Genomic DNA, 20,582 nt, shown 5'->3' on the forward strand with positions numbered 1-20,582 from the left:
GACTCTCACTTCTTTCTGCTGAGGCATTCCAAAATTTTCAATGATTTTATCCTCTTTATTATTGGGTCTTTCAGGGGCAGTTCCCAGGAAGGTTTTGTCAAGTATCGAGCCCAGGAGCAAAACCTTGTCTCCCTTTTTGAGCCCTTAATAGTTAAAACAGCAATTTGAAAGCAAAAATTCACACTAACACTGTTCTCTGATGAGAACCTAAAACAGTTGTACTACCTCATGTTTCCATTCTTCTGGATGATCAGCTGTAATTGCTGCATGGTGGTTTTAAGATCAGATGCAGAATAAAAAATGACAAATAATACACAAACAATGAAATTTTAATGGAGTTCCTGATATCTATTGCAAACTATGCTACACTTGTCATACTCCAGTCTCTCGAATAAAGTTGTCTGACAGGGCATCACCAACATGGTGGTGCTAGTAGCTCTCCACAAGGATGGAGCCAATAAGAACTGGAAGGTGAAGTTGGTGAAGGATGTTTTATGTATATGGTCTTTCTGGTATTGTCATTAAGTATCAGCCAGGATTTCCGGCAAAAAAGGTAACACTTGTTGCAATATACTTCACTTCTTCATTCCAGTTTCATCTGCACTGATTGTATTTAGCAAAAATAAAAATTCAATGACCACTGTCAGTATAAACATTTACAATATATACAGTTATCAATAATTACAAATCAGAGGTTACATAGTTAAAAACAATCTCATAGGAAATTGTGCTCATTAAACCAAATGGTCAAGAAGTAATACCCTCCAGTTTCACTTCATGTTCCATAATTCAGAAGTACTGACTGAAGCTGCTGTAATAAAATGAAGAATATTAAAACAAATTTAAAAAGGGGTACACAAAAATAAACAGCCTCAGATCAATGAAATACTTACTTTGTTTCCAAGTTTCAAAATTTTTTCATTCAATTGATGGGCCAAAATGTTGTCATTCTGTTTTAAATATGTAGAAACATGATGAACAGCCACTCTGTATAGTACAGGACTCCACTTTTCTTGCACAACTCCTGCAGGAAGACAAACTGATTGTGATATGCCACACTCAAGCTCCTGCCATAATGAATTGTTACTCAATTTTCAAGGTGAAAACATAAATACATATACTAAATGTCACACTATTCAGCCTGGTTCAACGTTCCAAAAGTAAAGTTCTCCAACAGTATGAAGTTGCGAGGTTTCATTCTTAACTATCGAGAGAAGTTCTTCAGCACTGATGGCAAATTGTATTTTGTGAATTACGTGAAGTTAAAGTTAGTGCAGAAAAATGCTTCAGTATGCAAAAACATTGTAATACTGTCAAACACAGCTGTTGTTTGAAGAGAAATGCTGAAAACCATGGCAGACAAATGCTGTTATCTGAGCAGGCAGGTCCACCTTGAACTGAGCAATCATTCTTCAAGGACTTGTGAGAAATGATCCCACATCCCACTGGAGAAGCCCATGAATCCAAGCTTCAGACAGTTTTTTGAGAAGTACAATACACATCCAGTTCTAGATGAATTTATATTGATAACTATTTATTTGTTTCCTACGAGGAGGTGCTCAACAAACTACGAATTAGTGTTGCTGACCAAAATGTCTTGAGTGCCCTTAGATGAAACCACTTACGTAGGTTGGCATATGTTGCAAATGCTGTTGTTAATGTTCTAAATGTTGACAATCCTGGAGAAATGTTCTTCCTAATATGTGAAGCTCTCAAGAGAGTAAACAACTCAACAACAGCCACTTCATTTCACAACTCTATGGAGTGAGTGTGGCGTGAGGGTATGGACGGAGACAACGTTTCGTTGTTTGTAACAGATGGCCATGCAGGTGTAATCCAGGAGGGGGTTTTAATAATGAATATGAAAATAGGAATTTGGGTAAGCTACTATGAACAGCATAGTGATAGCTTTGGGAGAGCCAGCCATGACAAAACTCTTCCATCCAGTGTGCAATATGTAGGAGACAGGTGAAATATCTTCATACTTCAAGAAGCATGTAATAATTGCAATTACAGAGAAAGCAGTTGCTGACAGGTGTGAAAATTATGGAACTATCAGTGTAATAAGTAATGGTTGCAAAGTACTACCACAAATTCTTTACAGAAGAATGGAAAAACTGGTAGAAGCTGACTTTAGGGAGATCAGTTTGAATTTCAAAGAAATGTAGAAACACACCAGGCAATACTGACCCTACCACTTATCTCAGAAGATAGGTTAAGAGTTATAGAAAACTTTTGGCAATGTTGATTGGAATAATCTCTTTGAGATTCTGAATGTAGTAGTAGGGGTAAAATAGGGAGCAAAAGACTATTTACAACTTGTACAGAAATGAAGACAGCAGTTATAAGTGTTAAGGAGCATGAAAGAAAAGAAGCAGTAAAGGAAACAAAAGAAAAATTTGGAGCAGGCATTAAAGTTCAGGGAGAAGAAATAAAAATTTTGAGGCTTGACAACGATGCTCTAACTCTGTCGAGAAAGCAAAGGACCTGGAAGAGCAGTTGAATGGAATGGACAGTGTCTTGAAAGGAAGATACAAATGCAAAACAAGGATATTGGAATGTAGAGGGGCACCAAGAAAGGAAAGCAGTAAGCAGATTCAGAAGGATGTAGGTTGGAATAGTTATTCAGAAATGAAGAGGCTAGCATGGGAGAGAGTAGCATGGAAACCAGTCTTCAAACCAGTCTTCAGACTGAAGATCATCACAACAACAACAACAACAACAACAACACCAGATGGTGCTTCACACAAGGCTGAAGTAGACACAGGGCTTCAGACTCTCTACCCCTGAATGGAGTACACCATTTGCCTAGTACATGTATTGCACAAGGTTGCAGAAAAGGTGCGATCAAATTACCCTGATGTGAAAAAATTAATTTCCTTTGGCAGAAAAATCTATGTGAAAGCTCCAATACAGGTGCAGAAATTCAGGACTAAGCTCCTTCACTGCCTCTCCTCCCTCGGCCTGTTCTTACATGTGGGATTCTTGGCTTAGTGTTGCTTAGTACACAGAATTAAAGACAATCTTTTGTGAGACTTATAGCAATGAATCAAGTGCTATCGATACTGTGAAAGAAGTCTTTACAGATACCTTGTCTTGAGACTTGGCATACAACAATGACAATTTTTCAGTGGTAAGCCATCACATGACTGTAAGCTGCTGGTACTGGATATTGTGCAACATGCACAGAGAGAGTTGTGTTGAGCTCATTGTCAATGTGGCTGACAAAGTGAACAACAAATTACAAACTGTTCTGTAGAAGTAGTAGTAGTAGTAGTAGTAGTAGCAGCAGCAGCAGCTTTATTCATCCATAGGTCTCTTTTTAAAGGATATAGGACATGTCAAAGTATTTACAAGTTTAGACCAATTTAAAATAAGCTAATTCGATATACACATATTACAGACTTCTAGTTAGACATAATCATTAGATTATTCTACAATGTGCAAAATTAATGACAGTCTTTCTGGGAATGCCACCACATTTGAAGACAATGAACCAAAGCTGGCCTGTAGTAACCTCGCCATCTCCAAATATGCTCCTGTGACACCATGTGATGATGTGTACAGGAGCTTTGCCTCGTACAAAACTATCCTTGGCAACAATTTTAGGTCTTTTAAATGGAAACCAGAAAATGCACCATATGATCCAGTGCAACTATGCAGCAACAAAATTAACAGGCTGCATTAACTAATTTGTAACACGTTAGTAGTAGTTGTTCAAAAATACTGCAAAAATTAAATATTATTGTCACAATTTGTTCAGAAGTGAATTCTGTATTATATGGTATATTCAAAAATCAAAAAGAATGTTTTTAAATAAATTTGTATACAGTCATGTTTTATAAAATGTGGGCAATGTGTCAGCTAAAGATTCAAGGACACACAGTAAGTATTGCAAAGGAAACTAAAGAGAACACTTAAATGCTTTCAGATGGTAAAACTGGAATAAACAGAGGCCAAGTCACAGATCCATTAAAAATGTATGAGGAGCATGAAAGCCACAATTTGTCTTGCCCAACTGAAAGATGCATTGAATCTGAAATAAGTATTCAGAAATATAATCCGAACCAAACAATCTAAAGGGGAATTTATAACAGTTCATGTATCTGGTGCTGTCAGTAGTTTTCAGTTAGTGGCAAAAGATCTTCCAATTACTCCAGAACTCCTGGGAACTCTACTGCTTAGTATTTTTAGTAGATGAAATATAGTTTATGACATTGACATCCCCCATTAACCACAGATGGGCAGAAGGAATGTAGAAATAATACATTCAAATGGTATGAGTTGTCGAAGCAACATCCATGAGCATAGAAAGTTTATGAGGAATTGAAAACCAAAATTTTGTGTCTATGAGAGCTTCAGAAAGCCACACACTGGACAGGTCATCAAAAAGAGCAAAAATAATGACTGTGGTCGTCAACTTCAGTAAATATAACTCAGATTTAAAAGTGCACAATACTGTGGCGAACTTTTGAAGCTGTATAATTGTAGTAATGTACTTCCAGTTCACCTGCATCACAGGTGAGTAATTACATAAATTTTATGATGCTAGTCACCCTGGTCAAAGGAAAGTGCTATTTGTGCAATGGATGCAAATGTGGTCTCCACTATGGCACAGTATAGTACAAGGAAAAACCCAGATACTACTGCTGGATGTCATAATAGAGTTTAAAATGAGGTGTTCAACACAGGCAGAACCATATTCAAAGGCAGAACCATATTCAAAGGCAGAGCAGGTGCACAGTTGGAGATAGTCATCATAAGAGTAATTAAACATGCAGCTGAATTGATTGAGATTTGGACACTGAAGAGCGGTGTTACTACATACGGTCATAACTGATTACTCTGAAAGTTGCAGAATTGTGGGTATAAGAAGATACAAAGGAAAAAATACAGTATTATACAAGAAATACTGACTGGAACCAATTGAGAAATGATATTTTCTGATAGGGCCTGTAGACATTAGTTACAATATTGACACAAAAGCGAAAGACCGAGTCAGAACACAATACAAGCAATATTGGCAGTCAGGCACACTTAATCGGCAAAATTATTAAGGCTTTCACGACTACTTGTTGACAAATTGCCTGTTGGCTTCTGCCTTGAGTTCTTTGGCCGATGTTTGTTTGATAATTATTCTAATGTTTCACGACCACAAGGGGATGGCATTGTCAAAGCTTCACCCTCCATTACTAGTGATGTAGCTGATGATGGAGCTTTGACAATATCAGCAAAACGTCAGAAAAATTATCAAACAAATCTTGGCCAAGGAACCTGAGACAGAAACCAATAGGCCATTTGTCATACTTGATTGAGCTGGCTAACTTCATGGAACGCAGGTCTCCAGAGATTAACAAAAGAGGTCTGACGAACAAAAAGATTTTATCAAAACAAGCTGCACTATGGAAGAAAAAGCTTACAGTAGGAATGGTACAGGAATCTGAGGCAATAATTTAAAGAGAGTTTGCGGCAAGTAAGAATGGATAACAAGAAGAGGTGTGTAGCACAGAATCTTCACTTTGGTCTGTGGAACATAATATGTATAGAAAGAAAACTTAATCCTGAATGTGACTTAACATCAAGATGGTGGAATAGTGTGTCCATTTGTAGAGGAAGAAAATCAGAAGCAGCACTGAAACTAAAGGCTATGAAATTTCTGTGTCCAGATCGCATTCCTGCAGAAGTTCTACAAGCTGCTCATGTGCAAATTAGTCCATATTTCAGTCAATTTATCAATGCATGTCTCCTGCAGCACAGAACACCAACATTATGGGAGATAGCAAACAAGATTATTTTGAAGAAGAAAGTTGTAAGTCCTACAGGCCAAACTTCTTTTCCTAAAGTTTTGGAGAAATTGTTATGTAGCAGCCAGTAGGAGCAAAGACCACTGTATTGAACCAGTCATCATTTTTTTTCTATTTACCATGTTCCGTAGAGTAAGTAGTATCTCACTCCCATAGTTTTCAAAGAACTTAATGGATCTCGAGACCCACTGAATCTGACCCATCATTTTTTGTTGTCTTTTTTTTCAGCTAGAGATTAATTATTTTACTTTACTGGTTTATTTTCTGTGCTGCTGTTTCATTTCAGAGACAATAAACTGATAAGAATATAAAACATTATAGACAAAATATCTAACACTTTTGTAGTGACTTAATGTAAGAGGAAGTAGCCATTTCCAAGAACAGGCAATTACGATTTTCGAAATTAAGCAAGTCAATTGGATGAGCAAATCTTGTGTGTATCAGCTTTCCCATTTTAGTTCATAAACTCAAACTCTTACTGTTATCACTGAGTAATGAAATATTTCACATTCTGTTGTCAAATAAAAGAGAGTGGTTTGTCTTAGATGAGCTACAGATTTAAAAATTAATGCAGGAATGTGAAATCTGGTAACACATGATTTAAATGACTTGTATACATGCAACTATCAGATTATTTTTTTTTTTTTTTACTTTTTTAAAATTATAGAAATTTCTTAAAAGTGAACTAATATCTGTGAAGTTTTATCTTACATGTAAACTGCATAGGACTCAGACTAAATTAATAGGACAAAAATATGGAATGTGTTGAGTGGAAAAAACCAGGTTCATGAAAAATGCAACTGGTAAGAGATATGAAACACATGCAACCTGAACAATTTCTTTAGAACTGTTTATTTAGTAGCAAGCAAATGCAAAAAGCTTTCTTGCAAATTTTCTGATTTTATGCTTAGCATGTAAGAACATAGCATTAGTTCATCATTTTCAGCAATTGTGGTTTACGGAATCAGCCACTTTGTTGACATCAAAAACTGATTGCGACATACGCCATTATAGCTTGCTTCTGTGCATTTAATTTAAATTGTGTGTTTCGAGCGTTACATTTTTTTAAAAATAAAGTTTTTAAGAGAAAACAGAATATGATTAATCATTTGTAAAAATCACAGACATTGCTAAAACTCAATTGGTGGTAAAAGTGAACAACAAACTACAGAAACTCAATTCATGCAGACGAAGGGCAATACGATTGAAGCACAAATAGAAATGTTAATTAAGATAACTGTACTAGTACAAGATAAAAACCATCAAAAAGTTCAGAAAAGGTAGGATAGCCAGAAAAAATTTTGGCTATTCCCGGGAAGAGTATAAAGAGCAATGAAGGACCATCTGTGTGGAATTGCTTGTGTGTCACAAGGCTGATCATGAAAATTTTTATCACTGCAGCAAGATGTTGCCTCTGACGTCGACCAGTAGAGTGGTACCATGCAGACCTACAGGCCCTACCAGTAAAGTGACATGAGATCGTCACATTCAGCAGAGATTATGTTGAAAAATAGGGTTTTATAGCCAAAAGAATGGGGAACAACATGGTGTAGTGGAATCACGAACAAAACTTGCCTGCTTTCAGAAAAAAAATGTATTGCATTATTTACTGAACGTTTCTCATAGATAATTTAGCACAAAATGGAGGATAGGATGTTTCTCTACTGACTTCTACACATACATACCAGGGAAGAAGGATACAGATCCTGTTGTATTTATTCGATCATTTGAGAATACTACTCCAAAGCTGGACAGAGCATCAGTAATTAATTTTTCCAGTGGATACATACAAAAAGAGATTAAGCCCTTGCAGGTTAGAAGTATTAGACCAGAATGAAGATTTCAGAAAGTTTTCCTCAAGTAGTGCTCTTACAAGCCCACACAGGAAAACTTAAGGAAGGAGATGTTAAATCCAGAACCATTTAACTTGAGAGTGAGCAATGCGAGGGTGCATTTCAGAAAAATATTTAAACAAAGCTAAATATTAGGAATAAGAAATGATGCAGATAGAAATACTCTGGATTCTAAAAGAAAATCTATGATTAGAGATTAGAGAAAAATTATTATCCATGCTGGACCAGGACTTGCTTGAGGAAGATTGAAGGGCAAACGTGGCACATTATTCACAAATCTTAAGGCATGTAATAGAGTAGTACAGTTCCACAGTGCACATGTATAACGGCATACTGCACATAAAAAATGATCAATCACAGCAATTACCATGCCAACATGAGAGTCATGGCGATGGCTGCAGTAGACTTGGTTGTGGGAACAGATGCTTGAAGTCTCTTCAGGTTTGCTGCACGATCCTAAAATCAACTCTATTTGATATTTCGACAATCCAACTGCTCACCATCTTCAGAAGATGCTGAATTCTCAGTTCTCAGCAGGACTCATCAACAGAAGCAGCATTTTCCTGAAGATGGCAAACAGTTGGATTGCCGAAATATCGAACTGAGTTGATTTTAAGATCTGGCAGCAAAAGCCAGACAGACTTTCAAGACTTATTAAGCCAGGAAAGCCTATGAAGAACGGATGCTACTGGACTACCAGAGAAACTAATTTCCTGATGGTCAAAGAAGAAGACAGTGTGAATACAAACAGCAACATCTGAGATGTGGTTATCTGATGAACAAACCACAAAAAGGGTGAGTAAGAAAGATCATGAAAACTAAAATTGACCAGTAACAGTCCCTTTAACTTGGCTGAGAGAACATGAGTAAGCAACGAATACAAAGTACAGCTGTTATGGTAAATTCATGGAGAATTAATGGCAGAAGCATGTTATACAGAGCAGACAGAGTATACACATAAGATAGGCAGGCTGCAATAAATTTATGAGATCATGAAATTATGATAAAAGGTTTCTTCATGAATGCAATACAAAGATAGATTTTATATTAGGAAAATTTGTGCTCTGTGCAGAAGATTGAAAGATAGATTGGCATGGTAGAATCTCTTTCAAGGCATGAACAATTTTACGAACATATGCAATCAAAAGTTGTATGTACTGTTACTGGTCCACCACGGAATGTAACTTCAGCATTCTGAATCGATCTGTGTAATGTTTTGGTGCATTTTGCCAATATATTTGAGAAAAAGCTAGAAGACATCACAGATTATGAATGCAAACTGGAAGTCAGATCACATGAACCATTAAAATTACATACTTCTGAAGAAAGCAGTAGGTCAACAAGGACATATGAAACGTGATAAACCAGAAGTCGTAAGAGAAATGAGACTGTTGTATTCTGGAGCATACATTATTATGATAAACCTTCATTACGGAGTGTAGAATGTATGATCAAGAAGTAAAGGGAATGTTTGTTTTCCTGAAAGAGACCTTATTCCTTCATCAACATCAACTTTGTCCCCTTTTGTTAGGGTGTTAAGTTCCTTCAGTGATCTGTTTTTATTATCTCATCAATAAAGGCAATACAATGTCCTTTAAATGTTCCCATCAGCCTCAGGAATAAAAACAAGGGTCAGGGAGACATGTTGAACGAAGATGGTGGCTGAGGCAACATTATGTCTTCTTTTTGCCAAAATATCACAAATAAACACTGAAGCGTGAGCAGGAGCATTATCGTGATGCCATTTTCATGAGTGGTTCTGCCACAATTCTGATCATTTACTTCAGATTGCTCCACACAAATGTTGTATAACTTCTTCCAGGTTGTATTCTTTATTGACCATAAGGCAGGTATTCATAATGCACTATCCCATTGTAATCAAAGGAAATGGTAAGAAGGAGGTTCACATGTGATCGAACTCATCAATTTTTTTTTTTCAGTCTTGGCTCTTTAGGCGGTTTTCGTTGGGAAGGCAGTTCCCATTGGTACAATTGGGCGTCAGGTTTGACATCATACCCATACGCTGACATTGTGTCACCTGTTATAATCTTCTTTAGACTTTCTGGATCATTGTCAGCTTCATTCAGCAATTCCTGAGCGATATCTACACAACATCATTTTTGGTTGAAATTCAACAGTTTCGTAACAAACTTTTCTGCTACACATTTTGAGCCCGAAACATCTGGGAAAAAAAAGATAAATGCGAATTAGCCAAAGGATATCCTGACATCTTCAGCAACCTCTCTGTCGGTGATTCGGCAATTTTCCAGAACTGTGTTCTTTATTTCTTCCACATTGTCTTCAGTAATTGATGTGCTAGAGTGTTCAAGATGGTTGTTGTCTTCAGTGTCTTCTCGACCCTCTTTCAAGCATTTATATCGCTCATAAACTCTTTTGTCTTACTCGTAGTAGATTTGCCAATAGCCACAGTCAACATTTTGTATGTAGTGCTGCATTTTACTCCATTTATCAAGCAAAATTTAATGCAAATTCTTTGATCCATCTTTTTCATTGAGCACTCAAAAACTTGTATAACCTTCTCGACTATCAACAATAAACTAAAAAAATTCAAAAAGCCGAAAATTCAAACATGTATCAAGAATATGTGTGCCAAACAAGATCAGATGTATAAAGCCCACTAAATTAAAAAATTCACATTACTTTTTGATCACATCTCATACCTGTTATGTTTTCTAAACTCTAAGAGCATTACAGGTTTATATTGCTACAAAGACCTCCATCAAAATTTCATGGTTAACTTATACATATGCAGAAAATGACAGTAATACTATGCATCATACTAACAGTAACACATAATCTTTGGGTCATTCATAAAACTGAAATCATAAAGCTTACGAGGGCTATGGCAATGCAAGTGAGTGAAGTACATTCAAATGAGTGGCTTGCATTTATTGCAAAACAGTAGAATGACAGCAATATTTTGGAAAGCATTGTGAATATCAAATGAAAATGACAATCACTGATACATTTGGTGTGTGCACATAATTTGTCTGAGAGATGGTGATTTTATTATAACCATTATTATGTATGAAGGTACAGGAGTTATTATGGTTTTTCATTTGTATATTGTGTCTTCACATTTACTGATGCTAGCATAAAGTTTCTCCATAGTGCAGCATGCCTGCAGGGACTTCAGGTGGTAAACACTGTAACATTGCAACTAAGAAGGTGTATGATTTAATTTATATATTAGTAACTTACCTAAAACCGAATGGACTAGTATGGATAATTCCTGTTTTGTCATGAGCAGCTGGACTAATTACAAACAACTATCCCTGTATTTATTTATCTGCCATATAAGTGTTTAGATGTAACTGTTTTGGCAAATAATGTTAAATGACAAAAGTATGGCCTTGTAAGTGAAGTATTACCAAGTTTATTATTATTCATGGCCATGGTTACATATGTGTCCAAATTAACCAAAAAAGACATTGGTGTTTATTGCTTCCATGTACACAAATTTACTGAGGAGATGTGAATGACTGTTCTTAAATGGGCGGTCACTTGCAACTTTACAGAGACGTCATGCAGGATACAAATTCCAAAACGTGCAGTGCTGCAGAATTCTTACCTCGTACAAATGATTATATTCAATGTGCAAGAGGTGACAGGATGTAAATAGAGCTAGGAGAAGCATTGCAAAACAGTTGGCAACAGTAAATGCAGTGGGCACAAGCACTGTAAACACATAGTACAATAGAGATTGTGTGCAACTCAACTAATGAAATGATAGACCAGCTGTTATATGAAATATGCATTGTTGAGTCAGACTGTAGTTGAACAGCATATGTACAATACCAAAAGATGCAATGATTATCACTGTGGTTTCACAGGTAAACAGCAGAGAATGACTCATATCATAATGGTGTAACATGGACCAAATCAATTGAAATTTGTACTCGAATGAATGATGTTCCGCATGTTTCATGCTAGGAAGTGCTACCTAACATATGTCTTAAGAAAGCAAATAATGTCAGAAGATGTAAACAAAAATTTTAAGATGTTGTTCGGAGGCTTAAATTATTTTAAACCACCCTGAGCAGAGGACATGCTGCAGTATTCATGTTTGGCACACTAGTGTAAAAGGCGACACAAAACAGGCTAGGTGCAAAATCCATGCAATTTGCACATTATTTACTTATATTTATGTACACAACCCACATACTGATATTTCCTTTGTGTCTAAGTAAAATAATATGTGTCAGATAAAACTGCCTCAAAAACTTAGCTCTAAACAATTGATATAAATTTAAACTTCTGTTACATTTTGATTGTACCAAACCCATATTTGTGTCATGATGTGTTGTATATTTTCATTTATGACAAGCCACAAAAATGTATTTTGAGCTACAGTATCAGATGAGATCAACATTTGTGATTTATACAATTTTAGCAATAGTATCATCATTCAAAGAATCAGTCTCCCTGAATTTCAGCGTACATATGTGGAAATAAACATAGATTTTTGAGAGCTTTTGTATGTTATGAATGTTGTTTTAGGAAACTTACAAAAGTACTTTTTCAAGAATCTTTGTAAATTATGAGTGTTGTGCTAAACCTCTTTTGTAGGAAATTGGCATTTATAATTTACAGTTACTGTAAATAACTAACATATCATGTCATGTTAGTCTTCTCTTTTAACAGTGATGTATACTGAAGAGCCAAAGAAACAGATACACCTGCCAAATATCGTGTAGGACCCCCGTGAGGGAGCAAGCAGAGGTGCCGTAACACAATGTGGCATGGACTCGACTAATGTCTGAAGTGGTTCTGGAGGGAACTGACACCATGAATCCTGCAGGGCTGTCCATAAATCAATAAGAGTATGAGGGGGTGGAGATCTCTTCTAAACAGCACGAGGCAAGGCATCCCAGAATGCTCAATAACGTTCATGTCTGGGAAGTTTGATGGGCAGCAGAAGCGTTTAAACTCAGAAGAGTTCAAATGGCTCTGAGCACTATGCGACTTAACTTCTGAGGTCATTAGTCGCCTAGAACTTAGAACTAATTAAACCTAACTAACCTAAGGACATCACACACATCCATGCCCAAGGCAGGATTCGAACCTGCGACCGTAGCGGTCTCGCAGTTCCAAACTGTAGTGCCTAGAAACACGGCGACTCCGGCCGGCCTCAGAAGAGTGTTCCTGGAGCCACCTTGTAGCAATTCTGGATGTGTGGGGTGTTGCATTGTCATGCTGGAATTGCTCAAGTCCATCGGATTGCATGATGGACATGAATAGATGCAGGTGATCAGGCAAGTTACTTACATACGTGTCACCTGTCAGAGTCATATCTAGATGTATCATGGGTCCCATATAGCGCCAACTGCACATACTCCATACCATTACAAAGCCTCCACCAGCTTGAACTATCCCCTGCTGACATGCAGGGTCCATGGATTCATGAAGTTGTCCCCGTACCTGTACACATCCATCTGCTCGATATAATTTGAAACAAGACTCGTTTGACCAGGCCACGTGTTTCCAGTCATCAACAGTCAAATGTTGGTGTCGATGGGCCTAGGCAAGCCGTAAAGCTTTGTGTCGTACAGTCATCAAGAGTACACAAGTGGGCCTTCGGCCCACAAAGCCAATATTAATAATGTTTCGTTGAATGGTTCACAAGCTGACTCTTGTTGATGACCTAGCGTTGAAATCTGCAGCAATTTGCAGAAGGGTTGCACTTCCATCACGTTGAACGATTCTCTTCAGTCATCATTGCTCTCGTTCTTGCAGAATCTTTTTCTGGCTGCAATGATGTCAGAGATTTGATGTTATTCCTGATATTCACGGTCCACTCATGAAATGATCGTATGGGAAAATCCCCACTTCATTGCTACCTTGGAGATGCTATGTCCCATTCATCATGTGCCGACTATACCACCACATTCAAATTGATTTAAATCTTGATAACCTGCCATTGTAGCAGCAATAACTGATCTGACTACTTCCATAGTGAAGTAGCTTTGGCTTGCATAGTCCTTCTTTCACATCCCCTTATCAGTTTTTACATCATTAGCTGCTCTCAGACAAACGATTCTCTCTTAATTCACAACAGAGTGTGAAATATTTTGTCCTCATTGGCAGGCTATAACATATTAGGTTTAATTGTATGAATTAAAATGAAAATGCTCACACACATAAGATTCATTCACCTACCAACCACAGTGCCATATTCTGCCTGTTTACATGTCTCTGTGTTTGAATATGCATGCCTATACCAGTTTATTTGACACTTCGGTGTAAATTGTCTGCATTCATCATGTGTATTGAATTTATTAGTGATGATAAGCTGAAAAACGTTTCAGAAACAGTAAATTTTGTACTAAATTTTTTAGTTATTGTAATACATTTTTACTGATCTGTAAAATACTGCATCAGTCGCCATGCATCCTCACTGTGTATGCTGTTCTCAGGCATGGGATGAGTTAAATGCTGTTCGTATATAACTGGAAATTGTCCTGACTACTGCCAAATGATTGGAAGCTGTGGAGCTGAGTATGTTGAGAGGGCTACTGAGAGTTATGTACTAGAGATACTAATAGTAGTTCAAGTACTGTGCTCTTCTGTGGATACTGTCACTTCTACAGGAAATACATGATCTATCACTATTTGCCCACTTGCCTGTGAGTGGTGTGTCAATGGTAGAACTCAGGGAGAACTCAGGAAGATACACCCATCCCCAAAAACTAACAAGTTCGAAGTGCTGATTTCCACTGAAACTGAGACAGTGAGACTCAATTCACATGTTGGAAAACGTAATGTGTCCCTTTTCAAGGTGAAGCAAATACAGACTGATAATGTCTATTACTCAACAGCAGTTCAAACATCCAGTGAATAATGGTACTCCTTATGGAAACGGCAGAAAGTGATAGGAAGGAACACCATGTGCAGGCAGTGTGTATCCCTGGGACATCATTCTTCATTGTAAACAGGCTATTCTGGCAGAGCTAGTTAGGGAACAGGATGTAGCCAATGGCAGATTGTGGAGCACATGGACAAACAATGCCTGTCATCAGGGCTCTGCTGTCATACTTGAATTATTCCAGTGACTGGCAGAGAAGGTTGAAAATACCAGCTTAACAAAGCTCACAATCTGTAGCTTTGCCACCAGAACAGACCTTGGCGCACTGGTTCTGTGTCAAGTGGAAGACCTGAACAAGAGACCATGTTTTTTGACACCTGGGTGGTGACTTCCCGGACTTGTGCCACAGGGTTGAGAACTGTAAGGAAACTCTAAATTGGTCATCTGTGTATCACATATTAGAGACAGTTACCCAGGTAGCTGATTTTGTGTATATGTGAATGTGTGTGTGTGTGTGTGTGTGTGTGTGTGTGTGTGTGTGTGTGTGTGTGTGTGTGTGTGCACAATGATCTTTTAGATTAGGTGACAGTCCGTCCAGTCCAGATAACACAGGTTGTAGGAGACCCATAGTATCAGTATAAGATCCAAGGAAACATCCCCCACAGGCAAGAGTATTAAAATTGTAGTGGCCTACTGTCAAAGCATTTGCAACGAAGTGCCTGAGTTAGAAATGGTCCTAAAAAGCTGTGAAACTCACATTATATTAGACACAGAAAGCTGGTTAAAACCTGAAGCTGACAGAAGTGAGATTTTTGGTGAAAATTTAAATGCATGTCAAAAGAATAGGCTAACAGGGAATGGAGAAAGTGTATTTGTCACAGTACACAAGCAACTCAAATCCACCAAGATAATTTATAATTTTTAAAATTAAATTGATAAGGTAGGTCAATGAATCTTATATGTGTGAGCACTTTCATTCTAACTCATAAAATTAAACCCGATATGTAATAGCCTGCCAATGAGGACAAAATATTTCACATTCTGTTGTGAAATAAGAGAGAATGGTTTGTCTGAGAGCACCTAATGATGTAACAACTGACCAGGAGATGTGAAAGAAGGACTATGCAAGCCAAAGCTACTTCATCATGGAAGGAACCAGTAGGCTTACAGTGTTTACAGAATACTGATTTAAATTTAAAAAAAATACATAAACAAGTTGAAACACACACAAAAAGAGAGTACAAGGACAAATAACACATTAGTGAGAAAAGTTCATAACCATTATGAGGCACTTCTGTACAGAACTTCTGTATGGGAGTGTGCCACAAGGCAACTTTGCAATTTGGATTTGAACACTTGGAATTTATCACTCAGTTTTTTTCAGTTCTGATGGAAGCTTACTGAAATTGAAACCTGCTAAATAGTGCATGCCATTCTATGCATTAGATAAGGATGTATTATTCCTGTGCAAATCATTTTTCCACCTACCATTCACTGAATGAATGTTGCACTATCTTTGGAATAAGTCAATCTTGTCAACAATAAACCTATGGTGGAGGATATGTACAGGAATGGCAGAGTTAGGATGCTATATTATCTGAACCATGGTCTACTTGCTGTCTACCAATGGACACCAACATATGTTTGACTACCCTTTTACAGGCTAATAATATTGGTTTTAGAAAACAGAAGTCAACAGAGGATGCTGTAAGCAAAGCAATAACTTTAGCAAGAAACATAGCTGAGATGTTTGACAGTCTTTGGTGACAAGAGCTTTTTGACTAAATGAAGGAGTTGGATTGACCTGCAGCACTGTTCATCAATCTGAAAAACCACTGACAGAAAAGAGAAGGAATTGACACATTCCCAGGTCAACATTTTAAAAAAGAGATCTTCACAGGTGGCCTGTGATTCTGTGTTGTGGGATTTGATGTTGGATTTATACCTAAGAAAGCTGTAAGATAATTAGTAAGTCTTAGCTCTAGCAGTATAATTATGCCAATGATGTTATGATCACCTTGAAGGGTAGCTTGAGAAGCAGTCTGGAAACAGGTCATAACATAGTTCTTCAACAATTGCATGTGTTGGTGCCAAAGAATATTCCTATAAATATTCCCCCAAAATTGATATGAGGCACTGAGAACCATAAGGGCCTAATGCGCACTTTCGCTGAGCCCATATTTAAGAAAATATGAGAGAAACCAGTGAGACAGTTTTTGTGAATGTTCATACAGACAAAGTGGGCCAACAGCACAGATAAATCTGACTCACCTGAAGATCAACAGATGTCAGAAGCATGAACAGATGCTACAATATCACAATTGATGGTGATGATTCTCAGTGCATCATATATCCACAAAATGAGAATGAAAGGGCAGCACTGCCATGCAAACTGAAAGAAGGTACGGTGCATAACTCTCAAATGCAGCTAAGGGAGAAGAAGTGGTGAAGTTGTCAAATCACAACAAGATTTCCATACTTTAATACCAGTACATACAGCTGTGTAGTCAGAATACCTACAGTTTTTAGTGCTGTAACAATTTCATAATTTGATTTCTTTATATCAAAATCCTTCTGCCATAAATGTATTCAACCTTATTAAATCTGATGCTTCTTTGCTTGACATTGATTTTTGGCTCCTAAACTTTCTGCAAGTGTTATGAAAAATTTACCGGAATGTTGTATAACAGTTTTGTCCAGCTATTATCTGCGTCACTTTTAAATATATTTTAGTGACAGAAATGGAAATACTATGTATATAACTGATTTCAATAACTTACAATTTAATAAGGCTTGAAATGGGGTTTTTCTCTTTCTTCTAATTTTGGCCAACTGTGGATCACAGATAGGCCTACATGAATCCCTTGAACTTTTTTCTGTTCTGTTCAGAATTATTTTACTTTTTCATGTTTTACTTTAACCTACTTTACAGATGTTAAGATATTGTCAGTTCTGGCATATTCTGTTGATATATTCAGCTATTTTCACTTATGGTTTGAAATTCCAAGTATTTTGAATCATTCATGTGGCGAGTAACTCTTTTGCGCATTCTGTGTATTGTGACTCGCTGAAGTTTCAAAGTGCCACCGTGCAGTTATGCGCATCATCTACATGCGGCGCTGTCTGCCAGCCATGCAGCAGCAGTGCCACCTAAGCGGCCAGCCAGCCAGCCAGCGGCCGCTAGACTCGGACTCAGTTATGATTTGACTGTTAAAGCGTACACACGTCTTACTCTGTTTACTTGATCTGTGACTTTCATGTATTGCGTCTTCCTTGAAATATATTTGCTCAACTTGAAGTTGTAACAATTGGGGATGAGGATGGAATTTTCCTTTTCCATCGTTGACCCACATGTTTCCATGGCTACTTTAGAGCAACTATTGCAAGGTCTCATAGAACAGCAAACGCTTCTCACAAATGCGACTTGTGATTTTGTCGCAGCATCAAATGCGGGGGCGTCTCTCGTCGTTGCCTCTACCTCCTTTTCCTCCTTACGATGAGACGGCGGAAGACTGGTCCGATTACGAAAAATGTCTTCGACAGCACTTCTTGGCATTTCATGTCGCGGACGAACAAACATGTAAGTCTCTGTTCCTTTCATGGATTTCACCTCAAATGTATCAATTGTTGTCGCAATGGGCTCCTTTGAAAGATCCTGCGTCTTTGTTGAAATGTGCTCACTTCTGTTTGTCTATTTTCAAAAGCAAACGCATGTGGTAGCCTCTCATATTGCCGTTTATCGTTGTCAAAAACAACCGAATCAATCATATCGCGCTTGGGCTGCTGAACTTCACGGCCTCTGTAGAAAGTGTCAATTTGTTACTAACGTTCACAAAGAAACTTACACCGATTCCATGGTACGGGATGCTATTATCTGGTCGGCGCCCGACAAAGAAGTTAGGCAATGTGGCCTTCAGTTGGCAAATCTGACTTTAGATGAAGTCCTATCCATCGCTCAGTCTTTTGAAATTTCTCGAGCCGCTGGAGCGCAAATAGAGGCATGGGGCGACATCAGGGGAATACAACCTCTGTGCAATGTTGACGAAGCGTGTGGCACGTCCCCGCCAGCCGACGTGGCCGCAGTACGCTCCCAAGCGCAGCCTCGGCCTAACCGTAAACAAACCTCTAAGAAACTGCAGCAAAACCCACGGCAACTTCCTTCATGTCCGCGGTGTTTTACGAAACATTCACGAGAAGATTGTCCACAACGTTGGGCCATTTGTCACAAATTCAAAAAAAAGGGTTATGTGTCATCCGTTTGCAAATCCGACAGCATACATGATGTTCATGAACATGACACTGATTCTGATTCTGTGTTGTCTGTCAGTTGTGCTTCTTCCCTTTCAGGGAAGTTATTCCTCACTGTCCAAATACTTGGTCGAGATGTTCGCATGCAGGTGGATACTGGTTCTGCTGCCACTATCATTAATTCTCAGACATATCTTCAGTTGGGTTCTCCAATCCTGTCACCTGTCACTAGGCAATTAACGACTTACAATAAACAGAAGATTTCTCTCTTGGGACAATTTGATGCTGAGGTATCTTACAAATCTGTTGTTCGCACTGTTCCCATATTTGTGGTCGACCATAGTAATGCGGAGAATCTTTTTGGTTTTGATGTCTTTCGCGTTTTTGGGTTCTCCATAGATGACTCTGTCAATATCGTCTCTGATGCTATTCCTTATGCTCAATTGGATTCCTTGTCGACAACATTTTCATCCCTTTTTTTCTCCTGGGTTAGGCTGTGCAAACGACTTTGAAGCTCATATCACACTCAAACCCACTGCTCGGCCTAAGTTTTTTCGGGCTCAGCCCATTCCTGTGGCCCTTTGTGATCAGGTCAAACGGGAGCTGGATCATCTTACTGCTTCAGGGGTCTTGCTTCCTGTCACTTCCAGTGAGTGGTCCTCTCCTGTCGTTGTCATTGCTAAGCCAAATGGTGATATTTGTCTTTGTGACTATTTCAAAGCCACTGTAAATGCTCAATGCCTTATCGACACTTACCCTATGCTTCGACCTGAAGAATTGTTCACTAAACTTGCTGGAGGCCAGAATTTTTCTAAACTTGACCAGTCAGAAGCTTATCATCAACTTCCTCTCGACACTGCTTCCCAGCAGTTTCTGGTCCTTAACACATTTCGGCCTCTATCAATACCAACGATTGCCATTCGGCGTTACCAGGACGACATTGTTGTCACTGGCTCTACCACTGACAAATATCTTCAAAATCTCCGCACACTTTTTCATGTCTTACAGACTGCCGGTCTTAAGTGTAATCTCCAGAAATCAAAATTTTTTCAGGCATCTATCACATACTTGGGGTTTCAACTCTCTCAGGATGGTATTCATCCGCTTCAGCAAACTGTCGCTGCGATCGATGCCCTTCCTCGCCCTACATTTGTTAAGGAACTGCAGGCCTTCTTGGGGAAAATAGCATACTATCACAAGTTTTTACCGTCTGCTGCTTCGGTGGCTCAGCCGTTGCATCGCCTGTTGCATAAAAACGTGCCCTTTCACTGGTCCGTGTCATGCGATACGGCTTTCCAGAAATTCAAGACTATGCTGGAACAGGCCCCGTGCCTGGCTACTTATCGACCTGGCCAACATCTTGTTCTTGCTGCGGACGCCTCACAATACGGGGTCGGTGCAGTCCTTGCGCACCATTTTTCTCACAGTTCTGAACAGCCCATTGCTTATGCAACGCTCACGGATGACCAAATTGAAAAAGAAGCTTTGGCCATTATTTATGCTCTTCATAAGTTTGGTATTTTTCTCTATGGATCCAAATTTCATCTTGTTACTGATCACAAACCACTTGTTTCCTTGTTTCATCCATCAACATCACTTCTCGACAAGGCTGCACACCGCCTCCAGTGTTGGGCTCTTTACTTGTCTCGTTTCAATTATGAGATTCATTTCTGGCCGAGGGCTCAACATGCGAATGCTGATGCACTGTCTCGCCTTCCCATGGGTCCTGATCTGACATTCGATATGGACAAACTTTTGTGTTTCCACCTGGATGTTGCCGAGCAGCGGGTTGTGGACGGGTTCCCCATCACCGGGGACAGGTTGGAGGCTGCTACAGTTTCTGACCCTACC

The 20,582-nt window shown here is 38.5% G+C and overlaps 1 protein-coding gene across 1 annotated transcript in view; it reads right to left on the reverse strand.

Annotated features, from left to right (window-relative positions):
* Positions 1–311: 311 nt before the first annotated feature.
* LOC124794850 (RNA polymerase II-associated protein 1) overlaps positions 312–20,582 on the reverse strand; it is a 204,511-nt gene continuing 184,240 nt past the window's right edge. The window contains exons 24-25 of the mRNA XM_047258515.1: positions 894–1,024; positions 312–811 (exon numbers count right to left, since the gene is read on the reverse strand). Of these exons, the coding sequence (XP_047114471.1) occupies positions 776–811; positions 894–1,024 (167 nt within the window). The 3' untranslated portion in view covers positions 312–775. The remainder of the gene's footprint in view (positions 812–893; positions 1,025–20,582) is intronic.

Source organism: Schistocerca piceifrons, chromosome 4 (genome assembly GCF_021461385.2).
Source record: "Schistocerca piceifrons isolate TAMUIC-IGC-003096 chromosome 4, iqSchPice1.1, whole genome shotgun sequence".
NCBI lineage: Eukaryota > Metazoa > Arthropoda > Insecta > Orthoptera > Acrididae > Schistocerca > Schistocerca piceifrons.